The sequence below is a fragment of the Passer montanus genome, unplaced genomic scaffold (genome assembly GCF_014805655.1).
Source record: "Passer montanus isolate IOZ18808 unplaced genomic scaffold, ASM1480565v1 scaffold9, whole genome shotgun sequence".
NCBI lineage: Eukaryota > Metazoa > Chordata > Aves > Passeriformes > Passeridae > Passer > Passer montanus.
Window position 1 is genome coordinate 14,250,679 of NW_024374367.1, and position 21,737 is coordinate 14,272,415.

The 21,737-nt window shown below is 44.2% G+C and overlaps 1 protein-coding gene across 2 annotated transcripts in view; it reads right to left on the reverse strand.

The window, feature by feature from the left end:
- Positions 1-9,160: 9,160 nt before the first annotated feature.
- Positions 9,161-21,737, reverse strand: part of CNTN3 (contactin 3) — a 95,305-nt gene continuing 82,728 nt past the window's right edge. For both annotated transcript variants that reach the window (XM_039695319.1, XM_039695320.1), the window contains exons 12-21: positions 21,453-21,570; positions 20,180-20,338; positions 19,946-20,095; positions 19,075-19,145; positions 17,593-17,827; positions 16,942-17,057; positions 16,116-16,302; positions 12,831-12,943; positions 11,635-11,803; positions 9,161-11,088 (exon numbers count right to left, since the gene is read on the reverse strand). In XM_039695319.1, coding sequence (XP_039551253.1) covers positions 10,985-11,088; positions 11,635-11,803; positions 12,831-12,943; positions 16,116-16,302; positions 16,942-17,057; positions 17,593-17,827; positions 19,075-19,145; positions 19,946-20,095; positions 20,180-20,338; positions 21,453-21,570 — 1,422 coding nt within the window. In that variant the 3' untranslated portion in view covers positions 9,161-10,984. The remainder of the gene's footprint in view (positions 11,089-11,634; positions 11,804-12,830; positions 12,944-16,115; positions 16,303-16,941; positions 17,058-17,592; positions 17,828-19,074; positions 19,146-19,945; positions 20,096-20,179; positions 20,339-21,452; positions 21,571-21,737) is intronic.

The window sequence follows — 21,737 nt, forward strand, 5'->3', positions numbered from 1 at the left end:
TCCAGTTGCATGGGGAGAAGCCAAAGAGCAGAATTGCCATGTCAGGTAGGAAAGCTTCAGCCTGGTCCAAAATCAGCTTAATTTCTGAAGATGAGACAGGTTTAAATTGAGTTTGAATGTCTCATACTTCCCTCAGGGCTGTGTTTTTGGGAAAAATGTTTCGTTCGGCTGCTTTCCGCTCACGCGGCATTTACGTGCCTAAAAGGATTCAGCTGTCAGAGCCTGACAAGCGCTGAAAAGCTCTTGTTAAGGTCACTGGTATCAGAGAAATGTCTCTCCTACAACATCCCAGTGAATCAGGGCCACTGGCACTGGGAGACAGGGACTGCTGTCAAGGCACTGTGCTGCAGACAGGACCGTGCCCTGCTGTCCTGGCACGGCGTCTCCTCCCGAGGAGAGCCGTGCAACTCTGCTCCAGCTAAGTGCAAAAAAACCCCAGCTCTAAACATCCCTGACCTTTCAATTCAGGCTGTGGCGAACAGATCTGCTGCTAACCAAAAATCCAGGCTTGCTTTCATGTGCCTGAGCGTTAGGGGAATAGATGTAGTTTAACATGCAAATGCTGGGCTTCCTGCAGCACGCCGCTGCTTTTCAAGCTCTCTCATTTCATGCTGTTACCTCCATCCCTGCTGTGTCTGTGAAAAGAGCCTCTCTGAGGAAAAGTTTCCCACAGACACAAAACCTGACTGATGCTGTAAAAAAAACCCCAACAGCCAGTGACTTACGGTTTAATTTCTAAATGCAGTGTCCATCTGCAGCCTGGCAATCAGCAGCATCTCTGCTGCTGGTGTGTGGAGAAGCCAGCCCCTCACTCCCTCAGGTTTCTGGGTGTGTGTTTTATATATTTGTCCTCATGTTTAAGTGAAGAAGTCCTGAATTTGTGAGCTGGGAGTCCTGTCCTGCCATAGGTGCACAGGGGAAGGTTTTCTCTCTGGAGCAGTGATGCTCCAGTGCCCTTTGATCATCTGAGCATCTCTGTGTCTGAGTTCCCATGCTCACAAAATTCAGTGTTCTACACAAAGTGGGAAATAGATATCTCTTGTCCCAGGTAACGAGCCATAAGAGAGGGAAAATGGCCTCAAGTTGTGCCAGGGGAGGTTTAGATTGGATATTACGGAGAATTTCTTCCCTGAAAGGGTTGTTAAGCCCTGGAACAGACTGCCCAGGGCAGTGGTGGGGTCACCAACCCTGGAGGGATTTAACAGAGGGTAGATGTGGTGCCTGGGGATGTGGTTTAGTGGTGACCTTGGCAGTGCTGGGTTAATGGTTGGACTTGATGATCTTAAAAGTCTTTTCTTCCCTAAATGATTCTGTGGTTCTCTGTTCAAACGCTTCTTTCCTTATCACCACTGAAAAATGTCCTTTAAGCCCATGTACAGGAGCTGCTGGGCAGGTGGGGCTCACCAACAAACAATGTTTTCTTGGCACTTGAAACATCTCCCTTGAACCTCTCTTGAATCCTTAAAGCAACACATGATGCATTATTGACAGGTGAAATAGACAAAATGTTCAATATTTCTTTAATTCTCTTCTTATTCTCTTCTAACTTCAATTTTTTCCCATTCTATGCCACTACCATATAATCCAACATTTTAAGCATATTGTCCCTCATAGTGTCTTAAATTTATAAGCTTTTCTGGTTATTTTGGCCACAGGAGACATCATGAATTCCATCAGCAATTGCTCTGCTTGGGAGCTGGTCCCAGCCCTGTGCTGCCCCAGTAGGAGCAGTGAGTCAGGAGCTGCTTTGGGAATGGCAGGACTCATGTGGCTGCACCTCAGCTGGGCTGGGCCTGGAGAAAAGAGCACGTGGAATATTGGAAATTCATTGAAACTTCATAGAAATGGGGTAAAGAATGAGATTTAAACCTGATTTTCAGCAATTCAGGCTTGAAGTTGTGGCTGTGTGTAAGGGAGCCCATGAGCAGATGATCCAGGCCTAGAAATCAAACCATGGTCTCTGAAATCTGGGCTTTCATCCCAAACATGCAGCTGGGTGTTCATGCTCCCCAGGTGTGAGGGAGAATTCTGACCCACGAGGCTTCAACAAAATCGAGAGATATTTGGTTAAAAGCCCCTGAGGAGGGGCCTGAGCCCATCCCACACTTTCTAGCACAAACTCCAGTTATCAGGGAAGTGGCCCCAGCTGCAGAACCTCCTCTTGGACTCCAAGAGCAGGAGTGACTTTCTCAAGGAAAAGGAGGTGCTGGGAGCAATGCCTGGCTCTCAGGGGGGCTCTTTCTCACGGTGTTCGTGCCCACATGGCAGCACTGTGACCCCTCAGTCACCTTTTCCATCCGAGCAATCACCCAGCACATTTTTTCTCACAGTGTTTGTGCCCACATGCAGCACTGTGACCCCTCAGTCACCTTTTCCATCCGAGCAATCACCCAGCACAGATGGGCTCTGCCTCTGGCAGCTCCAGAACATCACAGGGCTCTCACCCTCTGAGCAAAGCCTTCCCCAAGTGGCTCTCATTTAAAGCATGGCCTTTCTCCTTTCTTCCCAGAGGACAGCTAATTAAGTGCAGAAGGGACAGCTCTGCTCCTCCCAGGGCAGGCACAAGTGGGTGTTTGATATCAAAACATTGATGGTTTGGTTTGGTTCCAGCACATCAGAGAGGAGAGATGATGAACTCAGTAGAATAAATATCAACAAATGTTTTGAGCTCCCCACTTTGTCTGAGTTTACCAGAGCTGGACAGAAAGAGGTGAATTCTTGAGAAATATCTTGGGGAATAAATGTCTCTAATTTTTTACTGCAGTGGCCAGCCCCAGTTCAATCTGTGTTATCTCTCATGAGTTCTATTAATAGTCTGCTGCCAAAATTGGTGGTTGCAGCTGAGGAGCTCAGTGGAGGTTGAACCAAAGCTCTTGTCTTGCTTCCCAAGCTCTGCCTGTCCCATCCAGTTGTTTCTGGCTGCCATTTCCCAGTCAGTTTCTGTGGTGGGAAGCTTTATTCTTTTTTTCTCTTGTGCATCAAAATGGCTCCAAGAGATTCTTCTCCTCCAGGCAGGAAACCCTGGAAACTCTGGATCTTTTCAATTAGCTGCATCACAAACTGATTTCTAGCCTTGTCTCCCTCCTCTTACATGAGCTATAAAATCCCTTTTCTCCTTCCCAGCTGAACTAAAAATGGCCAATTTTTTTAACCTGCTTTTTACAAGCATGTCTGCATGGTAGAAATGAGGAGTTCTGGATTATCTTGTGTTATGTAAATATTCTTGTGCTTCCCAAACAAAGTTTTTCTTTCCCTTTGATCTGGTTCTCTTGCAGCCAGTTTAACCTCCAGAAAGAGTCAGGAGATTCACAGAGATTGCCACTGGCATTAGTCCTGAGGAAAACTGGAGAGAGAAAAGAAAACTCCAAATTATGCTGTAAACAGCTCGTTTAGAAGTGGATGCTCACCAAAGGAAAAGGTTGTCTTTCAGTGTCCTTTTTAAACAATTTTTTTCCTTAAAATAGCTGGGACCAGTATAAAAATAGCATTTGCTTAGTGTGATACAAGATGAAAGTGGCTTTTCCAGGGAGGTGGCTGGGCCCCAGACTTGTCCTGCGGGCAAGATCTCAGAATTTCTGGAGTTATTTTTATCCTCCCATACTATTTGTGCCTAAATTTTTCACTGATTGCTTTGGGCTGTGCTGCCAGGGGGTGGAGCATTCCCAAAAGAAACTTTTATGGCAACTTCAACCTCCTACAAGAAGAGGCAGATTCCAGTTTCACTGATTTATTTATTATTAGAGTTATTTCACAGAGTTATCATATAGAGTTATATTTCCTAATTATAAACTTAGCACCAAAGCACCAGTACTAGAGGGAGAATAAACAGCACGTGCAGTCTGTAGATAAAAAATGATTAATTCAACTTAAAAGTTATTATACAAAAGATGTAACAGTAAAGATTTTGGCAGTATTTTGGGTAGAATGACAGCAGAAGGTGTGGCTGAACTCCTTGTTCTGTGCTAGGGGCCAGGACTACCAAAACAGTTTTCATCTGGAGAAAATACATATAAATAAATAAATGAAATCATATATTTACATAATATAATAAATTTAATATGTATTACTAATAATATATTATATAATATAGTATATAGTATATACTATATATATAATATATAATAGATAATAGATAGTAATAGATAATATATAATAATATATAATATACTATAATATATAATATAAAAATTAAAAATAATAAATAAGTAAATAAATATAAAATAAATAAAGATATAGTTATATATATCTATACACACACACACACACACACACATATATATTTATATATGGGGTTTATATAGGGCTTTCATATGCGTTTTCCTGGCTGTTTATCAGGCCTGATAGTACCTCCTTGAAGAAAAATTGCTTTTATTATAAAAACCAAGCAGCTGAAGTTGTTATTGAGGTCGTGGATGTGAAGGCAAGAGGAAGCACTGCCCTGGGAGCTCCTGGTGCCTCTCTGGAATCGCAGCCAGCAGGAAAACTTGGCAGAGCTTTGCTGTGCCTCAGCCCTGCCCGGGTTCAGCAGGGCTGATTGATCAGCCCAAGGCTGCAGAAATTGGGGTGAGGGATTCATTAGCCTGGGATCAGCCCTCAGCCCTGGATGCACTGCTTGCTTCAAAATAGGTAATTAATGGTGCTTTATTTTTCACGTTTCCAAGGCAACACAAACCCCCAGGACATTGTTTTCCAGACCATGAACTGATGCTTTTGGCTGCTGCAGAAGCTCCCCATCTCTTCTGAAGCTGCTGAAAAGGTACCAAAGCCATATTTTTTGTCATTATAGTCTATTTACATCCTATATCCAAAAAGTAATGATGATCAGATGCCGCTGCTGAAATGATCTGCTCTCACTGCAGAACTCATTCAATCAGCAGAGAGCTCTGCTATTCAAATAGATAATTAGTGTTGTGACAAGGGTGACTGTAAATGCCTCAGTTTGGTGGCAATGTTAGGAAGTGTGACAAAAATTAAATTATTTGTCTGCCTTAAGCATGGCCCTCCTTGGATTGCTAATGAGGGAAATTCTTGTTAAACACGTGTCCCGTTCAGAATCCTTTACAGGTGCTGGGAAAATGATTTATTCTTTGTATCATCAGGGGCAGGAAAGGCAGGGCTTTCCCCTGTTTTCTCTGACTCTTTTTTGTGCTTTTACCTGAGGTAAGAGATCATTGCTTGTGCTCCAGCACAAAAGAGAGATCCCCCAGGGACAGCAATCCCAATGGACACCTTTCCAGGGCCCATCTTGAGAAGGAATTGGCTCAGGGAGAGCCTTTGAGTGCTCCAGGCTCAGGGGAACAGTCCCAGCAAACAAAACCCAGCTTGTGCTGCTGGAAGTCCCATCCTCCCTTTGCAGCATCAGGAGGCTCCCAAGGCCCTGAGCAGGAGGATGCAGTGGAAGCAGGGAGCCCCTCTGGAGCTGCCCATTGTTACTCTGATTTTATAAGTTTTTCTAAGCCTTCTGGTGTTAATATTTTTGTAACGAGCTTTCTTTCACACACTTTATGTAAAGAACTTATTGTTTTTCATTCCTTTATGGAGGAGGAGAATTTTAATAGACTGTTGGTTTGTCCAGTGTCATTGGAGAGGTGGCACTTTCACCCTCCAATCCACTGCCACTTTTGGAAATCTATGAATGTTGGAGTCAGAAAATCAAAGGTCTCTTTTTTGCCTTGGGAAGAGCAGTGAGTCCACGTTGGGTTGTTTCATGTCCTGTAGTGACAGCCCATGGCTTTTGTGCAAAGGAATCACTTTTACTGTGCTTTTGAATCCATGGCCACGTGCTTTGGCAGCTGGGTTCAGGTCCCACCTTTGCCCAAGGGGATGCAAACCCTCCCTGTGTGTGGGACAGCCCAGTCCTGCACCCCTGGCTCATGATGGAGCAGATCCCTGTCCCCCCTCCTGCAGTTCTGCATCCCCAGGAGTGCAGGATTTGGGATGGTCAGGGCTGAGCAGGCAGCAAGGAGCTGGGCTCCCCCAGGAATTTCTCTTTCCTGATGGACATTTTTGGCTGTCCCACTGTCCTATGAGCTGTTTTGAGTTTAAATTGTCACAGGCTGAGGCAATGAACATCCTGAAGTTGCATCCTTTCACAGGCTCCAACGGGATGCTTTTGATTCTTCCTTTTTCAGCCTCTGCCAGTGCCTTGATGCTCTCCCCACAAGGGAATTAATCACTGGGAAGGAATGGAGAGCACAGCACAAAGAGCAGGCATGGTCCAGGCCTCGCAGGACTAATTATGCTCTTAAAGGGTAAGAAAATAATCTTGGGTACATTGGGAAGAAAGTGTCTCAGTAATGCTGCATGGGGTTACAGGCTTGTCTCCTATATTTGTGCATTTGAAAAAAAAAAAAGAGTTTCAAAGACACTTTTTGACCTCAAAAAGATCAGTGAGGAGTTCAAGAAAAGAAATTTAATTCCAAGTTGAGTTTATCATGTTTGCTTGACCCTTAAGGATGGAAAAAGCAAAGGAAGGATGCACATGAAGGTCCTGTGAAATTCTAATACTAAAACACTCTGATGCACAAACTGTGAAGTCTGAAAGCAGAGTTCAGACCCAAAGCAAGCGAGGAGCAGGGTATGAATTCCAACGAGGGCACTGCAGACACTGCAACCTGGCAGCTCAGGCTCTGCAAGAGCAGCCAAAGGAAAGGTGAGAGTGTTTATTGAAACACCAAACTTCTGGGGGCAGCTCTGGGGTGCATCTGAGAGCCAGGAGAGAGGACTGGCACCCACAGCCACTGGCACAAAAACAGGGAAATGGACCCCAAATTGGTGTAGGGTTATTTGAGAGGGACAGTGGGCTGTGTTTGTGGCACATATTTGTGCACAGACACACTGGTGCCCTCTGAGGGCACCTCCTGGGGACAGTCTCCTGCCTCTGGCACCAGCTGCCAGCACGAGAAGTGGCAGAGCTGGCACAGGACTGTCCTGGAGGGGATGCCCAGGGGTGCCAGTGGGTGTCCCACCCTCAGCCACCTCGGGAAACACTTCCAAGCCAAAGGTAAGGCTTTAATAACTGCAACAGAGCTTGCTGAGGCTGCTGAGCAGGAGTTCACAGAATTCACAGAAGGACGAGGCTGGAAGAGACCTTCAGCATCATCGAGTCAAACCCAGCCCCAACACCTCAGCTAAAAGCTGCCTGTGCTCAGCTGGGGCTGGGCTCTTTCTCCAGGCAGCACTGACAGAAACAGAGCACACAGCCTCAAGCTGCACCAAGGATATCAGGAAAAAGTTATTTACAGAAAGGGTGATAAAGTTCTGGAATGGCTGCCCAGAGAGGTGGTGCAGTCACCATCCCTGGGTGTGTTTAACAAAGCCTGGATGTGGCACTGGGGGCCAGGGTTTAGCTGAGGTGTTGGGGCTGGGCTGCACTCTATGCTTTTGAAGATCTCTTCCAACCTGGTCATTCTGTGATTCTGTGGCTCAGCCTGGAAAATGAGACACTGTCCTCTTTCCTGGGCTGCTCCCTCCTCCTCAGAGCCCCAAGCTCTGGGATTGTCAGGAAATCCTTTTCCCAGAGGACCAGGCTGCTCCCAGAGCTGCTGAAGGCTCCACATCCCCCATCCCTGGCAGCTCCCAGGCTCCAAGTGCCTCTCCCCATCCATCAGCCCTGATAAAGCTGCAGAAGGTGCACTCAGGTCTGTCTGAGCTGAACACATCCCTTTTATTGATTTGCAGTTCACAGCATTAGCATAAAACAATCAAGGTGGTTGTTTCCCCTAAGAGAGCCAGGGCCTGTTTACAAACCCATTTTATTTTCACAATTTTCCATTGTTATTTATTTCAGACAGAGCTGTCAGATGAATGCACTCCCTTATGCTGGACAGCTTGCTTTATTGCCTGTTATTAAGACATAACAGATATAACCTGACAGGCACTGCCCACATCTGCCTGCCACCACTGAAAGGCAAATTAAGTAGAAAATAGAGATCTCCAATATTTCTTTGGCCTGAAGTGATATTAGTTCTTAACTCATTTGGTATTCATAGAGGATCCTGCATGTTTGTAACATATCCCACAGTAAACTGTTCAAAGGAAAAGTTGGCTTTTAAAAAAATTCTTACTCCAAGTACCTCTGAGAAATCCAGGCTTTAGAATACAGCTCTGATGTTGGATGAGGAATTGAAAAGAATGCAATTTTTAAAACTGTGACTGAAGCCTACCATTGTTCCTTATGAGATTTCAAATATTAGATGTGACAAAGTGCTGGTTATTTGGGGAGGCCCAAGTCCAATGGAATGGCAGAACCACCATCCCCACCACCTGCAGTTCCTGCTGTATAATTCTAGTCACATTTTTTATTAGAATTTTTCTTCCTTTTACTTTTTTTTTCACCCCAGGACTGAGTTGCTAATTCAGGACGGTCACAGGAGCTGCTCTGGAAATGCCTGCAAGAGGTAGGATTATCCCGTACTGCCTCTCCACCTTCTCCTCCTGCACCTTCCCAATGCCAGCTTGTTTTTTATCAACTCACTGGAGAACCAAGACACTTCTCTTAATGCAAATAACCCTGAGCTGCATTTACATGATAGGAGGAATAAAGAGAGATCAGTTTAAAGAAAGATTAATCTGGACACTGGGGGAGGCAGAGCAAGGCAGGAGTGTCCACCTACAACCATCTGACAGGAAAAACCTGATTTATCCCAGAAAAATGACTCCACTCTTGTGTGTAAGTACACACTTGTGATTTGTTGGGATCATTATTAACCCTTACTGCAGCTGGATCAGCTCCCTATAATGCAGGTAGAACCCACACTTCAAAAGCTTAAAGTAAATAGTTGTGAAGTGCCTGTGTTCCCAAGAAAAAGGTTTTTAGTGCTGGAAAATCTCAGGTTTTATGGGAAGCTGCAGTGTGTAAGCAACAGGCAACTGCAGCAACAAACAGGAGCTGCAATTTAATGCTAAATAGTGATACACTGAATACATTATTATAAAAAACTGACTCTTCTTCAGTGTAATTACAGTGGGGTTTTTTACATTATAGGGAAGAGGAAACAGCCTGATTGGGAAATGAAGGTGGATTTTTGCTCATCCTGCTGCAAACCTGTAGGCAGAGGTGAAGCTCAGAAACTTGAGCACAAGCACTTTTAGATTTATTAAACCCCCAACATGTGCAAATATGTAATAGGAACAAGTAATAACACTTTGAGATATTCTATTATCCCTCTATGTAATAAATATTTTATTAGAGCAATAGAAAAGAATGCATACAGATAACCATAGGATACACACACACCTGGAAGTTCAAGGATAAATTTCAACCTTTTCAATATGAAACAAGGTACTGGGTACATATCTCATGGAGATATAGAACTAGAAATCAAGCAATAATACAATGTAAGTGCATGAAAAATGGGCAGTACAGGAACCTGGACTAGAATTTTCTGAAACAAGAGAAAGAGTCACCCTTTGTTGCATGAAATAGAACTATTTACTCACTAGGAACACCTGGATTTCCATGTCCCACCCACCCCCGTGTTTGCAAGTGTCTGAAAACAACACTGGTAAGCCACATGGAAAAGCAACTAATTTTAAACTCAATTGTAGCTCTCTATTTACAGTATATACAGCTCCTGCTTTCCTCAGCAGCACTTTGTCTCATCTGGAGCTCATCTGCCAGCTGAATGCATATCAAGGTATTTTTTCTACAGTGCTACCATAGTTTCATTAATCCTGGTTCTCCCTTTGTAGGTCTGCGTGTTGTAATAGAATTGTGGAATTTAAAATCCCCAGTCTTTAAGAGGAAATGATTTATCTCATGTGAACATGTGCTGGAGCAGGGATGCTGTGTCCTCTCTAAAAGTTGTCTGAAAGGCTGATTTGACTGAAGCCACAACTCCTGAAGTCAAATGGACCAGGCTGAATGTATCTTTAATTTACTGCCATGAAAGAAAGCACAGATTTCTCTTCAACAGCAAATGGTGTTGTATCATTTTTTTATATCCTAATATTGCCATGAACTTCCCAGACTCATGTGACAGCAGTGGGGTGCAGCTGAGAGCCAGAGCAGGTGGAACAGTTCAGAACTGGTTCCAGAGCAGCAGGAAGGAGAGGTCTGGCTGTAACTCTGAATTCAGGGTGTTTGCAGTGCAGTGTGGCAGAGAAATGAGCAGGAGAATTTGGGGTGCAGGTCCGGGAGCACCAGGTCACAAGGAAGGGAGGGAAGGGTGGCTGTCCCTCTTCACAAGGCCATGGTGCCCCTGCAGCTCTCCAGGGCTGCCAGCTGGGCACCTCAGCTCCTGCAACATTGGCAGCAGGGCAAGCACATCACCCTCAGGGTGGGGGAGTTTGGTTATGAACAGAGAACCTGGTTAGGAAAGGCAACGTGGGGAGATGAGGACATGAATTTCAGAATTTACTGAGAAGGTGCACGAAAACATCCTCAAATCACAGCTGGGAGATCATTTCTTAGGAGCAGCAGTGGAGGCCCTGCCTTTGCCCTGCTCCAGATGGGATTTCTTTGAAGGAGATTTCTTTTGGGATTTCTTTCCATTTAGAGCAACTCCCACAAAGGGCAGCAGGAAAATGATCCCAGCTCCTGGGTGATGGCACTGCCTCGGTGGTCGTGTCACCCCCCAGCTGGTAACAGCCACAGCTCTGATTTCATCTTTTCCACGTCAAATGTTATTTTAGCAATGCAGAACAGACCCACAACAATTCAGGGCTGCTGCAGAAATGTTGTTTCTCACTCTCCCACCTCACCCTGACCTCACAGTGCCATCCCTCCCCCTCTCTCTTAACACTGCATCTGAAGTATGTAACATGTAAACTCCTTTGGTTCAAGTATTAAGGCATTTTAGATTCCTTTTTAAAGGATTTGCTAAACTTTACATGGTATTTTTTACTTCAACTTACAGTGAAATATAAAGAATTTAAAAACACGTCAGGATAGAAGAAAAAAACCATGCATTAACCACTGCAGTTTTTTTAAAAAAAGCACTTTAGTAACCAATTTTTTTTTTCCCCAGCAAATGCAAATGTATCAGCACAACACAGAATTAAGGGTCAAGGAAAATATTGTTGCTAAGAAGCTGGAGACACTGAAGATACTCAAGACTGATGGGCCAGAACCTCTTGCATCCATACCTGTGACAAAGGAAAGAATGAATTCAGCATTAAATGAAAGCGTAAGTATGTACTGTGCCACATTATTACTCTTCCTGGATGCCAAGCAAAAATTACTGTAATTTTTTTCTTACAAGCACTACAGATTTTCTGTATAAAAATACAGGAAATATTTAAAAATTACAGAGATGCTGTGATCATGAAGGGTTTTGGTGCTCTGGTTTAGCTGACAGGGTGGTGTTTGGTCAAAGGTTGGACTCAATGATCTTGGAAGTTTTTTCCAACCTTAATGATTCTGTGAGTCTGCTTTCAAGGTAATAGTTTGGGTTTTTTTTTTAAAAAAAGGAGAAAAAGTAAAAAAGGTAACATTTTCAATACCAATTTACATGGCAATTTACCAGTTCAGCAGAATGCAGTTTGCCATGCATAAGGGCATGAAGATTTTAATTGCTTTCCTTTTATTACCTTATTACCACACAACGTCTACACATTAATTTTAGGTTTTTTCCCCCCCATGACCAAAGGAAGCACAGACAAGCTGGGACAAAGGAAAGTGGTTCAACCTACTGGCCAGCCTGGGGATGAGGATCTGCTCGCTGCTGCTGCCATCTCCCCCCTCGGTGGTGGCTCTGACCTCGATGAGATAATCGTCCTTGAGCTGCAGCCACAGCTCGGCCGTGGTGCTGGCCGTGGTCAGCACCTGCACCCCGCTCTGGCTGCTGCTCCTGTACAGCACCTGCAGCACAGCACAGCCTCAGCACTGCCCTGCCTCCAACAACAGGGCTTCAGCTCTCAAAAGGGATGGCATGAAGGAAAAGGTCGGATTTTTGGTTAATATTCCAGGGCGGAATTTTATTTAAGGCAAGAAGGGAATGTCAATCAGTGTTCTCTTTTAAACGTTGACTCAAAACGTTCAAAAACATTTTTTTGAATGTTTTTCATTCAAAAAAAGAATGAATTCTTCATTCATTTTCAAACATTTTTCACCTTTTATTCCAAATTTAATTCAAATGGCACAATGGATGCTAATACATTTCTGTATTATTTTTATTACAATACTATGAAATAATGGGGCACTGGAACAAACTGTAAACTTGTTTTGTACATCTTGCCAAATACTTCTTGCCAATACAACTTGATGGGTGATCAGATCTTCAGCCTAAACCTTTTATTCAGGATTATATCATGTGGGATCCAGCTGTACAGAGTTTAGCAGGAGCATCCTCAGCTGTTCATTTACACACACTTTACATGACATTTTTAAACACTTCTACATTTGTGCACTGATTAGATTTAGAGCAGGTGGAACAGGATAATTTGTATCAGGGAAATGAGCATGGCCCCCAGCAGGTAAGAGGAGAAAGATTTAGAAATATCAATTTAATGTGTGTGATAATATATAATAAATACACCTGGCCAGCAATGGAAGCTACATCCATCAGGCTAAATGCTTTTGATTTCTTTCAAAGTTTTATCCATTTGGGTAAGTGTTATACATTTAAAATAAGAGTTATGGATGTTTAAATGTTCTCAGATCCAGGTGTGGGTGGGATCCCAGGAGCTGAGCAATGCCAGCATGGGAAGGAAAGGGGACTGGGGGACATTAATGGTGAGACACTGTTAGAACACATATTTAAAATATTTAAAATCCCTAAAAAGGAGACCCCAGTGAAATGCTTTAGCGTGGGATTGTGCATGCTCTGACCATGCAAACAGACAAGGAAACACCAGCCCTGGGCTGTTCCCAGCTCTTCCCCACTGACCTTGTAGCCCGTGACCTCGGACTCGTTGTCCATGGCTCTGACCTCCTCCCAGCTCAGGACAACCCTGGAGTCTGTCACATTCCACACCACGTTTCCTGGAGGCTGGCTGGGTGCTTCAAACACACAACAAAAGCACGACTTTAATTTAATTGGCATTGGTGATTGATTCACCAGCTCAGGTAATTGGCTGTCATTGCATTTGGGATGCAAAGTCAGCTCCAGTGCAGGCTCCTCTCTGTGCACGTTATGGTTCAGAGGCTGAATTCCAAAAACAGAAGGAAGGAAAAAGCCAGAATGGCACGTAAACGTTGTTTCTGAAGCTGAAATATCTGTTGCTGGTCCTTCACTCAATACAGCCAGACAGAAGCATGTACCCTAGGACATGGGTGATTAATTAGAAAACTCCAATGAGATGGTATCAGACAATTCCTATGTTTAGTACAGTGCCAAGAATAAGAAAATTCTTCACAATAGATGTTTAGACAAATTTAGTCTCAGTGACTATTCAAATTTGCCCACTATATTGATTTTACTTTAAGATGTTATAGAAAATATTTGCAGGCAGATGTTTAGACAAATTTAGTCTCAGTGAATATCCATATTTACCCACTATATTGATTTACTTTAAGATGTTATAGAAAATATTTGCAGGGGGTTTTTTTGTCTCTTGGCTCTTCCAGCTCGAGCTGCGGTTCTGAACTGAGCCTGTGCCAAAAGTGGGCTTTGGCCACAGAAATCTGCTGGCATTTTTGGTTCATTAGCAACCCAAGGCTGTTATTTGCAAAGCAGCTGCATGCTTTGGGCTCTGCCCCTTTCATGTACCTTGGAGCTGCCAAGCTTTCAGGGAAGTACAAACCTCCTCAAATACCTCAGGTTGGTTTCCCAGAAAATAGGTCCTGCAGTGACACAAATCAATGATTAAAATCTTTTCTAAATGTGTTAAGGAAAACAATTTACTGTTGCTGTCACCTAGTGGAGGCAACTGCTGCTTAGGTGGGCTGAGCTGTGCTTTGAGACTGGAAGTTCCAGCTTTAAGCACTGGCAGTGGTTTTGAACACTTATATCCATGTGCTTATGGGTTTTTCCTCTTTTTATCCCCCTCCTCTTTTCAATTCTCTCACACAGGAAGTTCCCTGCCTTCTTTCCATAAGCAGTCAAATCAAAACCCACCTGATTATACTCAAAAAAACCAGAAAAAAACCCCTGAGACTTAAAAGAATTATTTCAAAGTCAACCAACCACCCACAGCTATTTTCTTTTACTATTTGTCTTGTTCTGTGTACTGAGGAAGGTTTAACCTGATGTTCTAATAATAACCACTCCTTGTAAATGTAAGAGGAGATTGTTTCACTCCTGAGAATGAAGTGTTACAGCATGTATGAATCGTTTTCACACTGAGATATTACAGCTGAATTTCAAAGGAAATGAGTCATCCTTGAAATCCACAACAAAATATTAAGATGACACGTGGAAAAAAAATGAAGAGTAATTATCTATAAAAACTGTAAGCCTCTGTCTGAGGGATTCAGAAGCTCCATTTGCTGCAGACACCAAAATCCCCAGCAACCACCAGAGTTCAGAACTTGGCTTGTGGCAGGTCCTGGTCCATCAAGTCACGTCAGGACACGCCCAAGGAGCTGCAGGGAATTCTGAGCTGCTCAGGGGCTAAGGCTGAAATCAGGCAGGAGCATTTCTCACAATTAAGAGCTGATGGACAGAATATTGGGTTTTATTTTAAGGCTTTCAAATATGAAATAACTGTCACAACTTAGGCAAGTCTTCCCCACCCACTTGGCATTTTACATAGCAGTATTTTAAACCTCCACTTGTTATTCTGGGCTGTAAACGTGCATATTTCAAATTTTAAAGCAAAGATATTTTAATTGTCAAAGGCTCACTTTCAATTTTGAAATACACACTGCCAGTAGAACTGAACTATTTGTATTCCTTGATATGGCAAAGCGTTTCTGAGATGTACCTGTCAGGTCCTGTGGGGGAATGCAAACCCTACTCAGTGAAAACCACACCAATCACAAATATTCAAATTAAATTACAAAGCAGGATTGATTAAAAATTACACATTTGAATGAAAAATCAGTTTTTACTGCAGTAGCACGGAGAATTATTTCTCTCAGCAATTCAACTAATTTATCAAAATTTTCACACTGACATGACATGGCTTTGCTCTCCTTATTCACCAGAAAGATCCAGGGACATAATGCAATTAATTTTCTTTTTTAATTATTCCAAACAGCAGCGTCTTGCCCAAGGATCCTGTCCACGCCAGTGAGATCAGGGGCTTGTCCAGTTCTCAGTCACACACCCCAAAAGCAGGGGTCACATTAAAAAAGGACTGAAAATCCCTGAGCTGACCAGCCTGGCACCACCTCTACTGAGCAGCCACAAAGATGATTAATTAGAAAAAAATTCCTTTCCCCATGTCCTGTCCAGGCTGCAGGCAGTGAGTCACTTCAGACCAGCCAGTTCATGGTAATTGTGCATATAATATATTTAAACTCTGGCAAATCTGAGTTGGTTTAGTCCTCAGTGACAGACTGACACTCATTTTTGCACAGAATAATTTCTGATAAACTAGCTTATTTCATAATATTAATGCTACAACTCTGTCTGCTCGGGGGATGTTAATGACTATTGCAGGGAATTTGACCCTTCAGACAGATTTAATTGTCTGTTCTTGTGCCTCTGACAGAAACACTTCAAGACTGATGACCCTGATTCTGAGCTGTATTACAACAGAGGAGCACACTAAAAATATTTCCACTTGTAGAAAAATTAGTGCAGCCTTTGACAATCTGTTCTCCAGCTTAATTTTGCCTTTGCAGCAGCAGAGTGGCCTCTTGTGCAATTTGTTCAAGGGGAAATAGTGGACATGAAGGATTGCTTTGCATGAACTCCAGGAGGTTCATTGCATTTCAAAACCCATGCCCCTAGAGAACTTATAAATATGTTATAGAACACTGAAAAATTCAACAAGTCTCTTTTTTTTTCCCCCTCCTAAATAACTGAGATTTTTCTTTTCAATTTCTTCCAGTCATTAACAGCATAACAGAGGTTCAGTGCAGAAATTAGAGATATTCCTTGGGCTCCTCTGGCTTCCATCCACCCTGCTGAAGAGGAGGTGGAAGCTCTGTGCTTGACTCACGTGACTACATGGAAATCCAGGTCACTCATACTGTCATTCCCAGGAATTCCACTGCTCTTCTTTCCCCTCCCCGTGCTGCCACACCATTTGTGCCCCTGCCCACCCCAAACTGAGGTACTCACGTGGCTTTTTGGTGGTGGCATTGACGGTGGCACTGAAGGGCCCTGCCCCAGCGCTGTTGTAGGCACGCACAGCTGTGTAATAAGCCAAGTTGCTCCTCAACCCTGTGATTTTTATTGATGTTTCATTCCCTGCTGCTTTTACTCTGTTGGAAGATTCTTCTTTTTGGCCTTTATTCCAGTACCTAACCTAGGAGATAAAAACCAAAACCATTTAAATCTTGCATGGAATGGGCTGTTCACCCACAGCGTTGTACTCGACTCTTTTAAGTGCTTTTTTTTTTCCCCTTCAGCTGAAAAAGGTAGAAATACATTAAAGTTTCAGAAATATGTTTACTGTGCAAAAAAACCCCAAAACTCTTATCCATCTGCTTCTCACGCTTGCTGCTCTTTTCAGTGTGACTGCAGGAAAAAGACAATTGAAATATTAGATCTTGCTTGAACTAAAGAATGACAAGAGGAAAACCATTACTTCATTAAGAAGGAGACAAGTTAAGCTCAGAAAAATGTACCTTATAAAGAAGTTTCTTTGAAAGTAAATGGAATTCTGAAAAAATGTTAGCTTGGAGTTATGTCAGACACATGACTATCTATCAGCACAAGAAGCCAAACACAACTTCACTCTGTGGGGTTTTTTAACAAAGATAGAAAAAATTATCTTTCTTCTGGATGTAGGTGGGGCAGGAAGAGCAAGATTTGGGGTCAGTCTGTGTGGCTGTACCGCAGCCTGCACGACCCTTCTGGCCCATGGCCCTTTACAAAGAGGAGTGCATTTTATTTAATAAAGAGGGTTGATTCATTGAAGTATTTTTTATTTCCACAGACTCACCTCATAGCCCAGCAGCCTCCCATTGCTCATCTTCCAGGGAATGGCTGTCCAGGACACCTGGATGGCTGAGGAGGACAGGCTGGTGGCAGACACTCCTGAGGGGGCTGTGCTGGGCTCTGTGTTGGGAAACCAACATGGGAGAGGTGACTGGGAATAAACCTGGGAATAAATAAATAAATCCTCATCCCAACCCACCTCACTGCCCCGAGCTGCTGCTGGAACTGATGCCTTAAGTTTAGCTTTTGTATTTTTTAGATTCTGTACTGCAGTGGTACATAACTCTGAATTTCATATGAAGTGTCAGCAGCTCTCCTCACAGCCCAGAACCAAGGACACCGCTGCAGCTTCAGCCCAAAAAGTGCAAATAACATGGAATGCAGGAGAGCAACCTGGGCGGGTGGGACTGCACCACCTGGAGCTGGAACTGGACAATGAACCCCAAAATGGAAATGGACCAAAACTTTTAAAAGTGTGAGAACTCATGACCCAGAGCCCACCTTGGGTGGAGCCGCGGCCTGGCTCTTGCACTGCCCAAGGAATCCTGTGAAGGCCTTTTAATAAACCCCTACTTTATTCCTTTAACTCTGCTCCAGGCAGCCCCTGCAGGCACCAGAGCAGCCCTGAGGGGTGTGGGGCAGCCCAGGGCTGTACCTTCCTCAGCTGAGAACACCGTGGCCACGGCGCTGAAGGGCCCCTCGCCCTTGTTGTTGTAGACGCCGACTTTGACCTCGTAGGGCGAGAAGGGCAGGATGCTCTCGTTCCTGAAGACGTATCTGGGGGTGTCAGGGGAGGTCACCACCGTCTGGATCCACGTCGTGGTGCCCGAGGGGCGGAAGGCCACCACGTACCCGAACCCTTCCCCGTTCTGCAGCTCCTCAGGGACGGGCTGGGACAGAACGACACCCGTGAGGCCTCTGGGGAGGCTGGGCAGGAGGAACTCAGGGCATGGTGCAGCTGTGGCACTGCACTCAGCATCAAGCCCCCAGCCAATTAACTCTGGTACAGAACTGCAAAACGTGCTCCCTACAACCTCTTTTAAGGTTTGCATTTCAAGAAGAGAACGACTTTTGTTGCCACAACTTTTGTTGCCACATTTCTCTTCACAGAGAAATGCAAGGCACAATTCATCCCAAGAATATTTCTGGGTTTCACATTCTCTGAACATCAGAGAAAGAAAACACACTTCTTATCTCACTTGCTGTGCCTGTGTTGTGCCAAAGTAAAATGGAATATGGAGATTGTTTACCCAAAGTGAGGATGTTTTGTTTCTTGGCCTATTAGGGGCAAGAATGTGTGTGTGTGTCAGAATTGTCACGAGACAGTCATGAGAGTGTCATGAGATGACTGCAGATCTGTGCAGTTCTGTGCAGAGTGAGTGCATGGCAGATTCACTCTAGATCTATGTAATATAGTATAAAAAAGTAATTAATTAGCCTTCTAATAAGATGGAGTCAGATGCATCATTCCCTCCCCTTTGTCAGAGTCGCCTTTGATTAGTAATAAACTTTCAGGTATAATCTCTGGTTTTCACTAAGTATTCTGCTTCAAGATGCTCTTCAGTAAATGCAGCTTTTCTTTCATAAATCCACAGTTCATAAAAAATGAATGATTGCTTGGTCAGCTGTTAGAGAATCCAATAGTATCATGGAGTGGCTGAAACCTTCTTCTGATATCATTATGATTAGATAACCACACAGAGTAGTCAATGCTAGGAAGAGAATATTAACAGTTCCTTAAATCATTAAAAAAGTGATACATAATATAAATGGAAATTGGTTAGCATGTGCATCCAGATTTAATGGTGGGAAAGCAAGAACTGCAAATCTGCACTGCAAAGCCCAATTCTTTGACTTAGCCCTCTTGCCCTGTCCTCTTGCCTCCTTTTTAGCATCAACATTTGTTTGAGAACAGAAGCAATCCCAGCCAAGCTGAATTCCCTGGGGATTTCCACCCAGCCCAGGGACACATGAGAGTTAAAGAACAAAGGCCAGTGTGCAGGGCTCACATCACACAGGGCCCAGAGCACATGCACATCCCAAAGGAGAAGCTGCTGCAGCCAGGGCAATTCAGAGAGAGGGGAAAGAAAAGAAAGGAAGAAGCTCTGTGAAGAGAACTTCTCCCCAGCAAACTTACATCCCACGTTATGACCAGCTCAGACCTGCTGCCTCCTCCCCCACTGACCTCAGAGGGGGGAATTTCAGGAACTGTGGGAAGGAAATGCAGAGGTGTCAGCACAGAGTAGAGGCAGGAGAACACACCACATCACCCTCATGCTCTGAGTTTAACCCATGTTCAAACTCCTTTTGCAACCAGGGGCAATGGTTTTGGGGTAGGAAATACTGGAGAGCCCCTGGAGAACATCAGCAGCTCACAGATTATTTAATTATTCATTAACCACTGCTGCTGTGTTTAGGAAATTCCAAAAACTGGAGACAAGCTTAATTTTCCCAGAGCTAACTCTTCCTGGGTTGGAAGAGGCCCCAAAGATCATCTTGTTCCAGGACACCTTCCAGTGGACCATGTTGCTCAGAATTCCCTGAACATCCTTGAACACTTCCGGGGATGTTATGGAGATAAACTGGGAAACAGCCCCATTCCAAGTGAACTTGGGTTGTAATTGATGAGTTCTTCTGAGCCACATGCTTGTTACATGGAAAGGTTTCACTGACCAAACACCAGGAATGAAAAATCCCCATCAAAATGAACCTCTTTGTATCCAGTAATACCTTCTGTCTCTGCAGCACTGCCTGAACTGGCAGATTTTGCTACAGTAAATGCAGTTTAAATGGATTTAAATGTTATTATTCTGTGGTGTTCAGTAATGCAACACAAACTGTCCCACAGCTAAATGGAAAAATATGAACAAACTTGTTACAGGCTTTTATATCCAACAGCAATTCCAAGCTTGTTTGCAAAGAGCCAAGAAGATAAAGATATGAACACTCCTTTTCTTTGTTAACATTCAAGATTCTTGAATTAAAAACAAATAGAAGGACCCACTAACCTGCCTCTTCAGTTCTTACTTTTTCTGAGGGCAAACTAGGCTCTCCACCTCCTATTTTGTTACTGGCAACTACACGAAACTCATATTCAACCCAAGGATTTAAATCCACTACTGTGCTTGTGAAGGTTTTCCCGTCGATCACATCCGGAACTGGGGAAGAAAAAGGGAAAAAGGAGCTCAGGAGCAGGGTGCCAGAGCCATTCCCACAGAGCCTGGGCTGGGAACTGTGCTCACCTGTGGTGGCTCGCTGCCAGCCCACGGAGAAGGGAGTCCTGGCCTGGATGGTGTAGGTGGTCACGGGGCTGTGGTTGTCCGTGCCCTCCTGCCAGGAGATCTGGGCAGTGGTGTCCGTGACCTCGTCCACCCTCACGTGCTCAGGGGGCCCAGGGGAGCCTGGAGTGGGGTGGGAAACCAGGCAGAGTTCGGTGGAGCCCTGGGAATCACTTCCAGCAGGATGGATTCCCATTTTTTTCCTTCCTCAGGGATGAGGAAAATTATTCAGACTGGAATCAGAACACTCGTAATTATGGTTTTACACTCATTAACTCTGGTAATTTCAACCTGAAATACTCTCAAGGGCAGAACTGATGACTGGGTTTTGGCTTTTTTACCAAGAACCTTGGTTCAACACATCCCTCTGTCCTTCCAATGTGCTTTCCTTTAGTCCTGAATGTCCTCTTTAATCTACAGACAAATCTCTGTAGTCTGGAAATTTTCTACCTACAAATTCTTTACTGTACAAGGCGCTGGAACAGATTTTCAGCACATGTGACCAGCACCCCAAGCAGCAATTCAGTCAGACAAACTTCCTGCTGCCTTCTGGAAAATCCTCATTCTGGGCATTTCCTGCCCAAAATGCTGGGTTTTGTCTCACCTGCACCAGCAAAGGGGGTTGAAATGAGTAACAGTGAGAAAATATCTGAAATATTTTAAAATATATTGAGCAAGTGCTGATCACATAATGTGCTTTTCTAGATCAAAGCTTTTACCTTGCAATAAATGTAGCTGTAACATCAGCAAAGAGAGCCACAGTTCTGGCTCAACTGTGAACATTCCAGCTAGGAAAGAAAAGGAATAATCCTGCATTACAGGCTTTAAACCCTAGGAAAAAGCCTCTCCTGGGCTCTGGCAGAATTGCCCATTTCACAGGAAGGATTCTGGAGTCCCCAACACTTCAGTCTGCAGAGGCTGCAACTCCAGCTGCCTCAGAGCTGCCAGTGAATTCCCTCTTGGCAGTGACCTGAAGGACTGGCAGTGAAAAGAGATGTGAAGTCACTATTACAACCTCCAGCTCCTCATTCCTCTAGGAAAAAAACAGGCTTCACCCAAAACCTGAGCTGTAATCCTCCCTAGCTGCAGGTCAGAATGACATAATTCAACTCACAGCCATTCATCACCCCATTCAAGCCATGCATTGGTTCTGTGACCTCTCCCATCAGTTATTTCTGTAGCCCGTGATTTAAAAAAAAGGTGGAAAGCACGATGCTGGGGCTGGGCTGGGACGCACCTCGCACGATGAGGTCGGCAGCAGAGGCCACGCTGTCCACCTCTGTCTTCACCATGCACACGTACTTCCCACTGTGCTTCAGCTGGATGTTCCTGATCATTAAATCCCCCGACGCACTCTGGGGAGCACAGAACATTCATTAATGCCAGCACTCCCCCCTCCATGTTTAGTGTGTTCTTTGAAAAGGGGAAAGAAATCCACCAAAAATTTTGTTGGATTTGGGGTAGGAAGTACTGAGGTTGCTCAAAAGCTGCACTGCAGGACAGCAAATTCCTGCCCATCAGC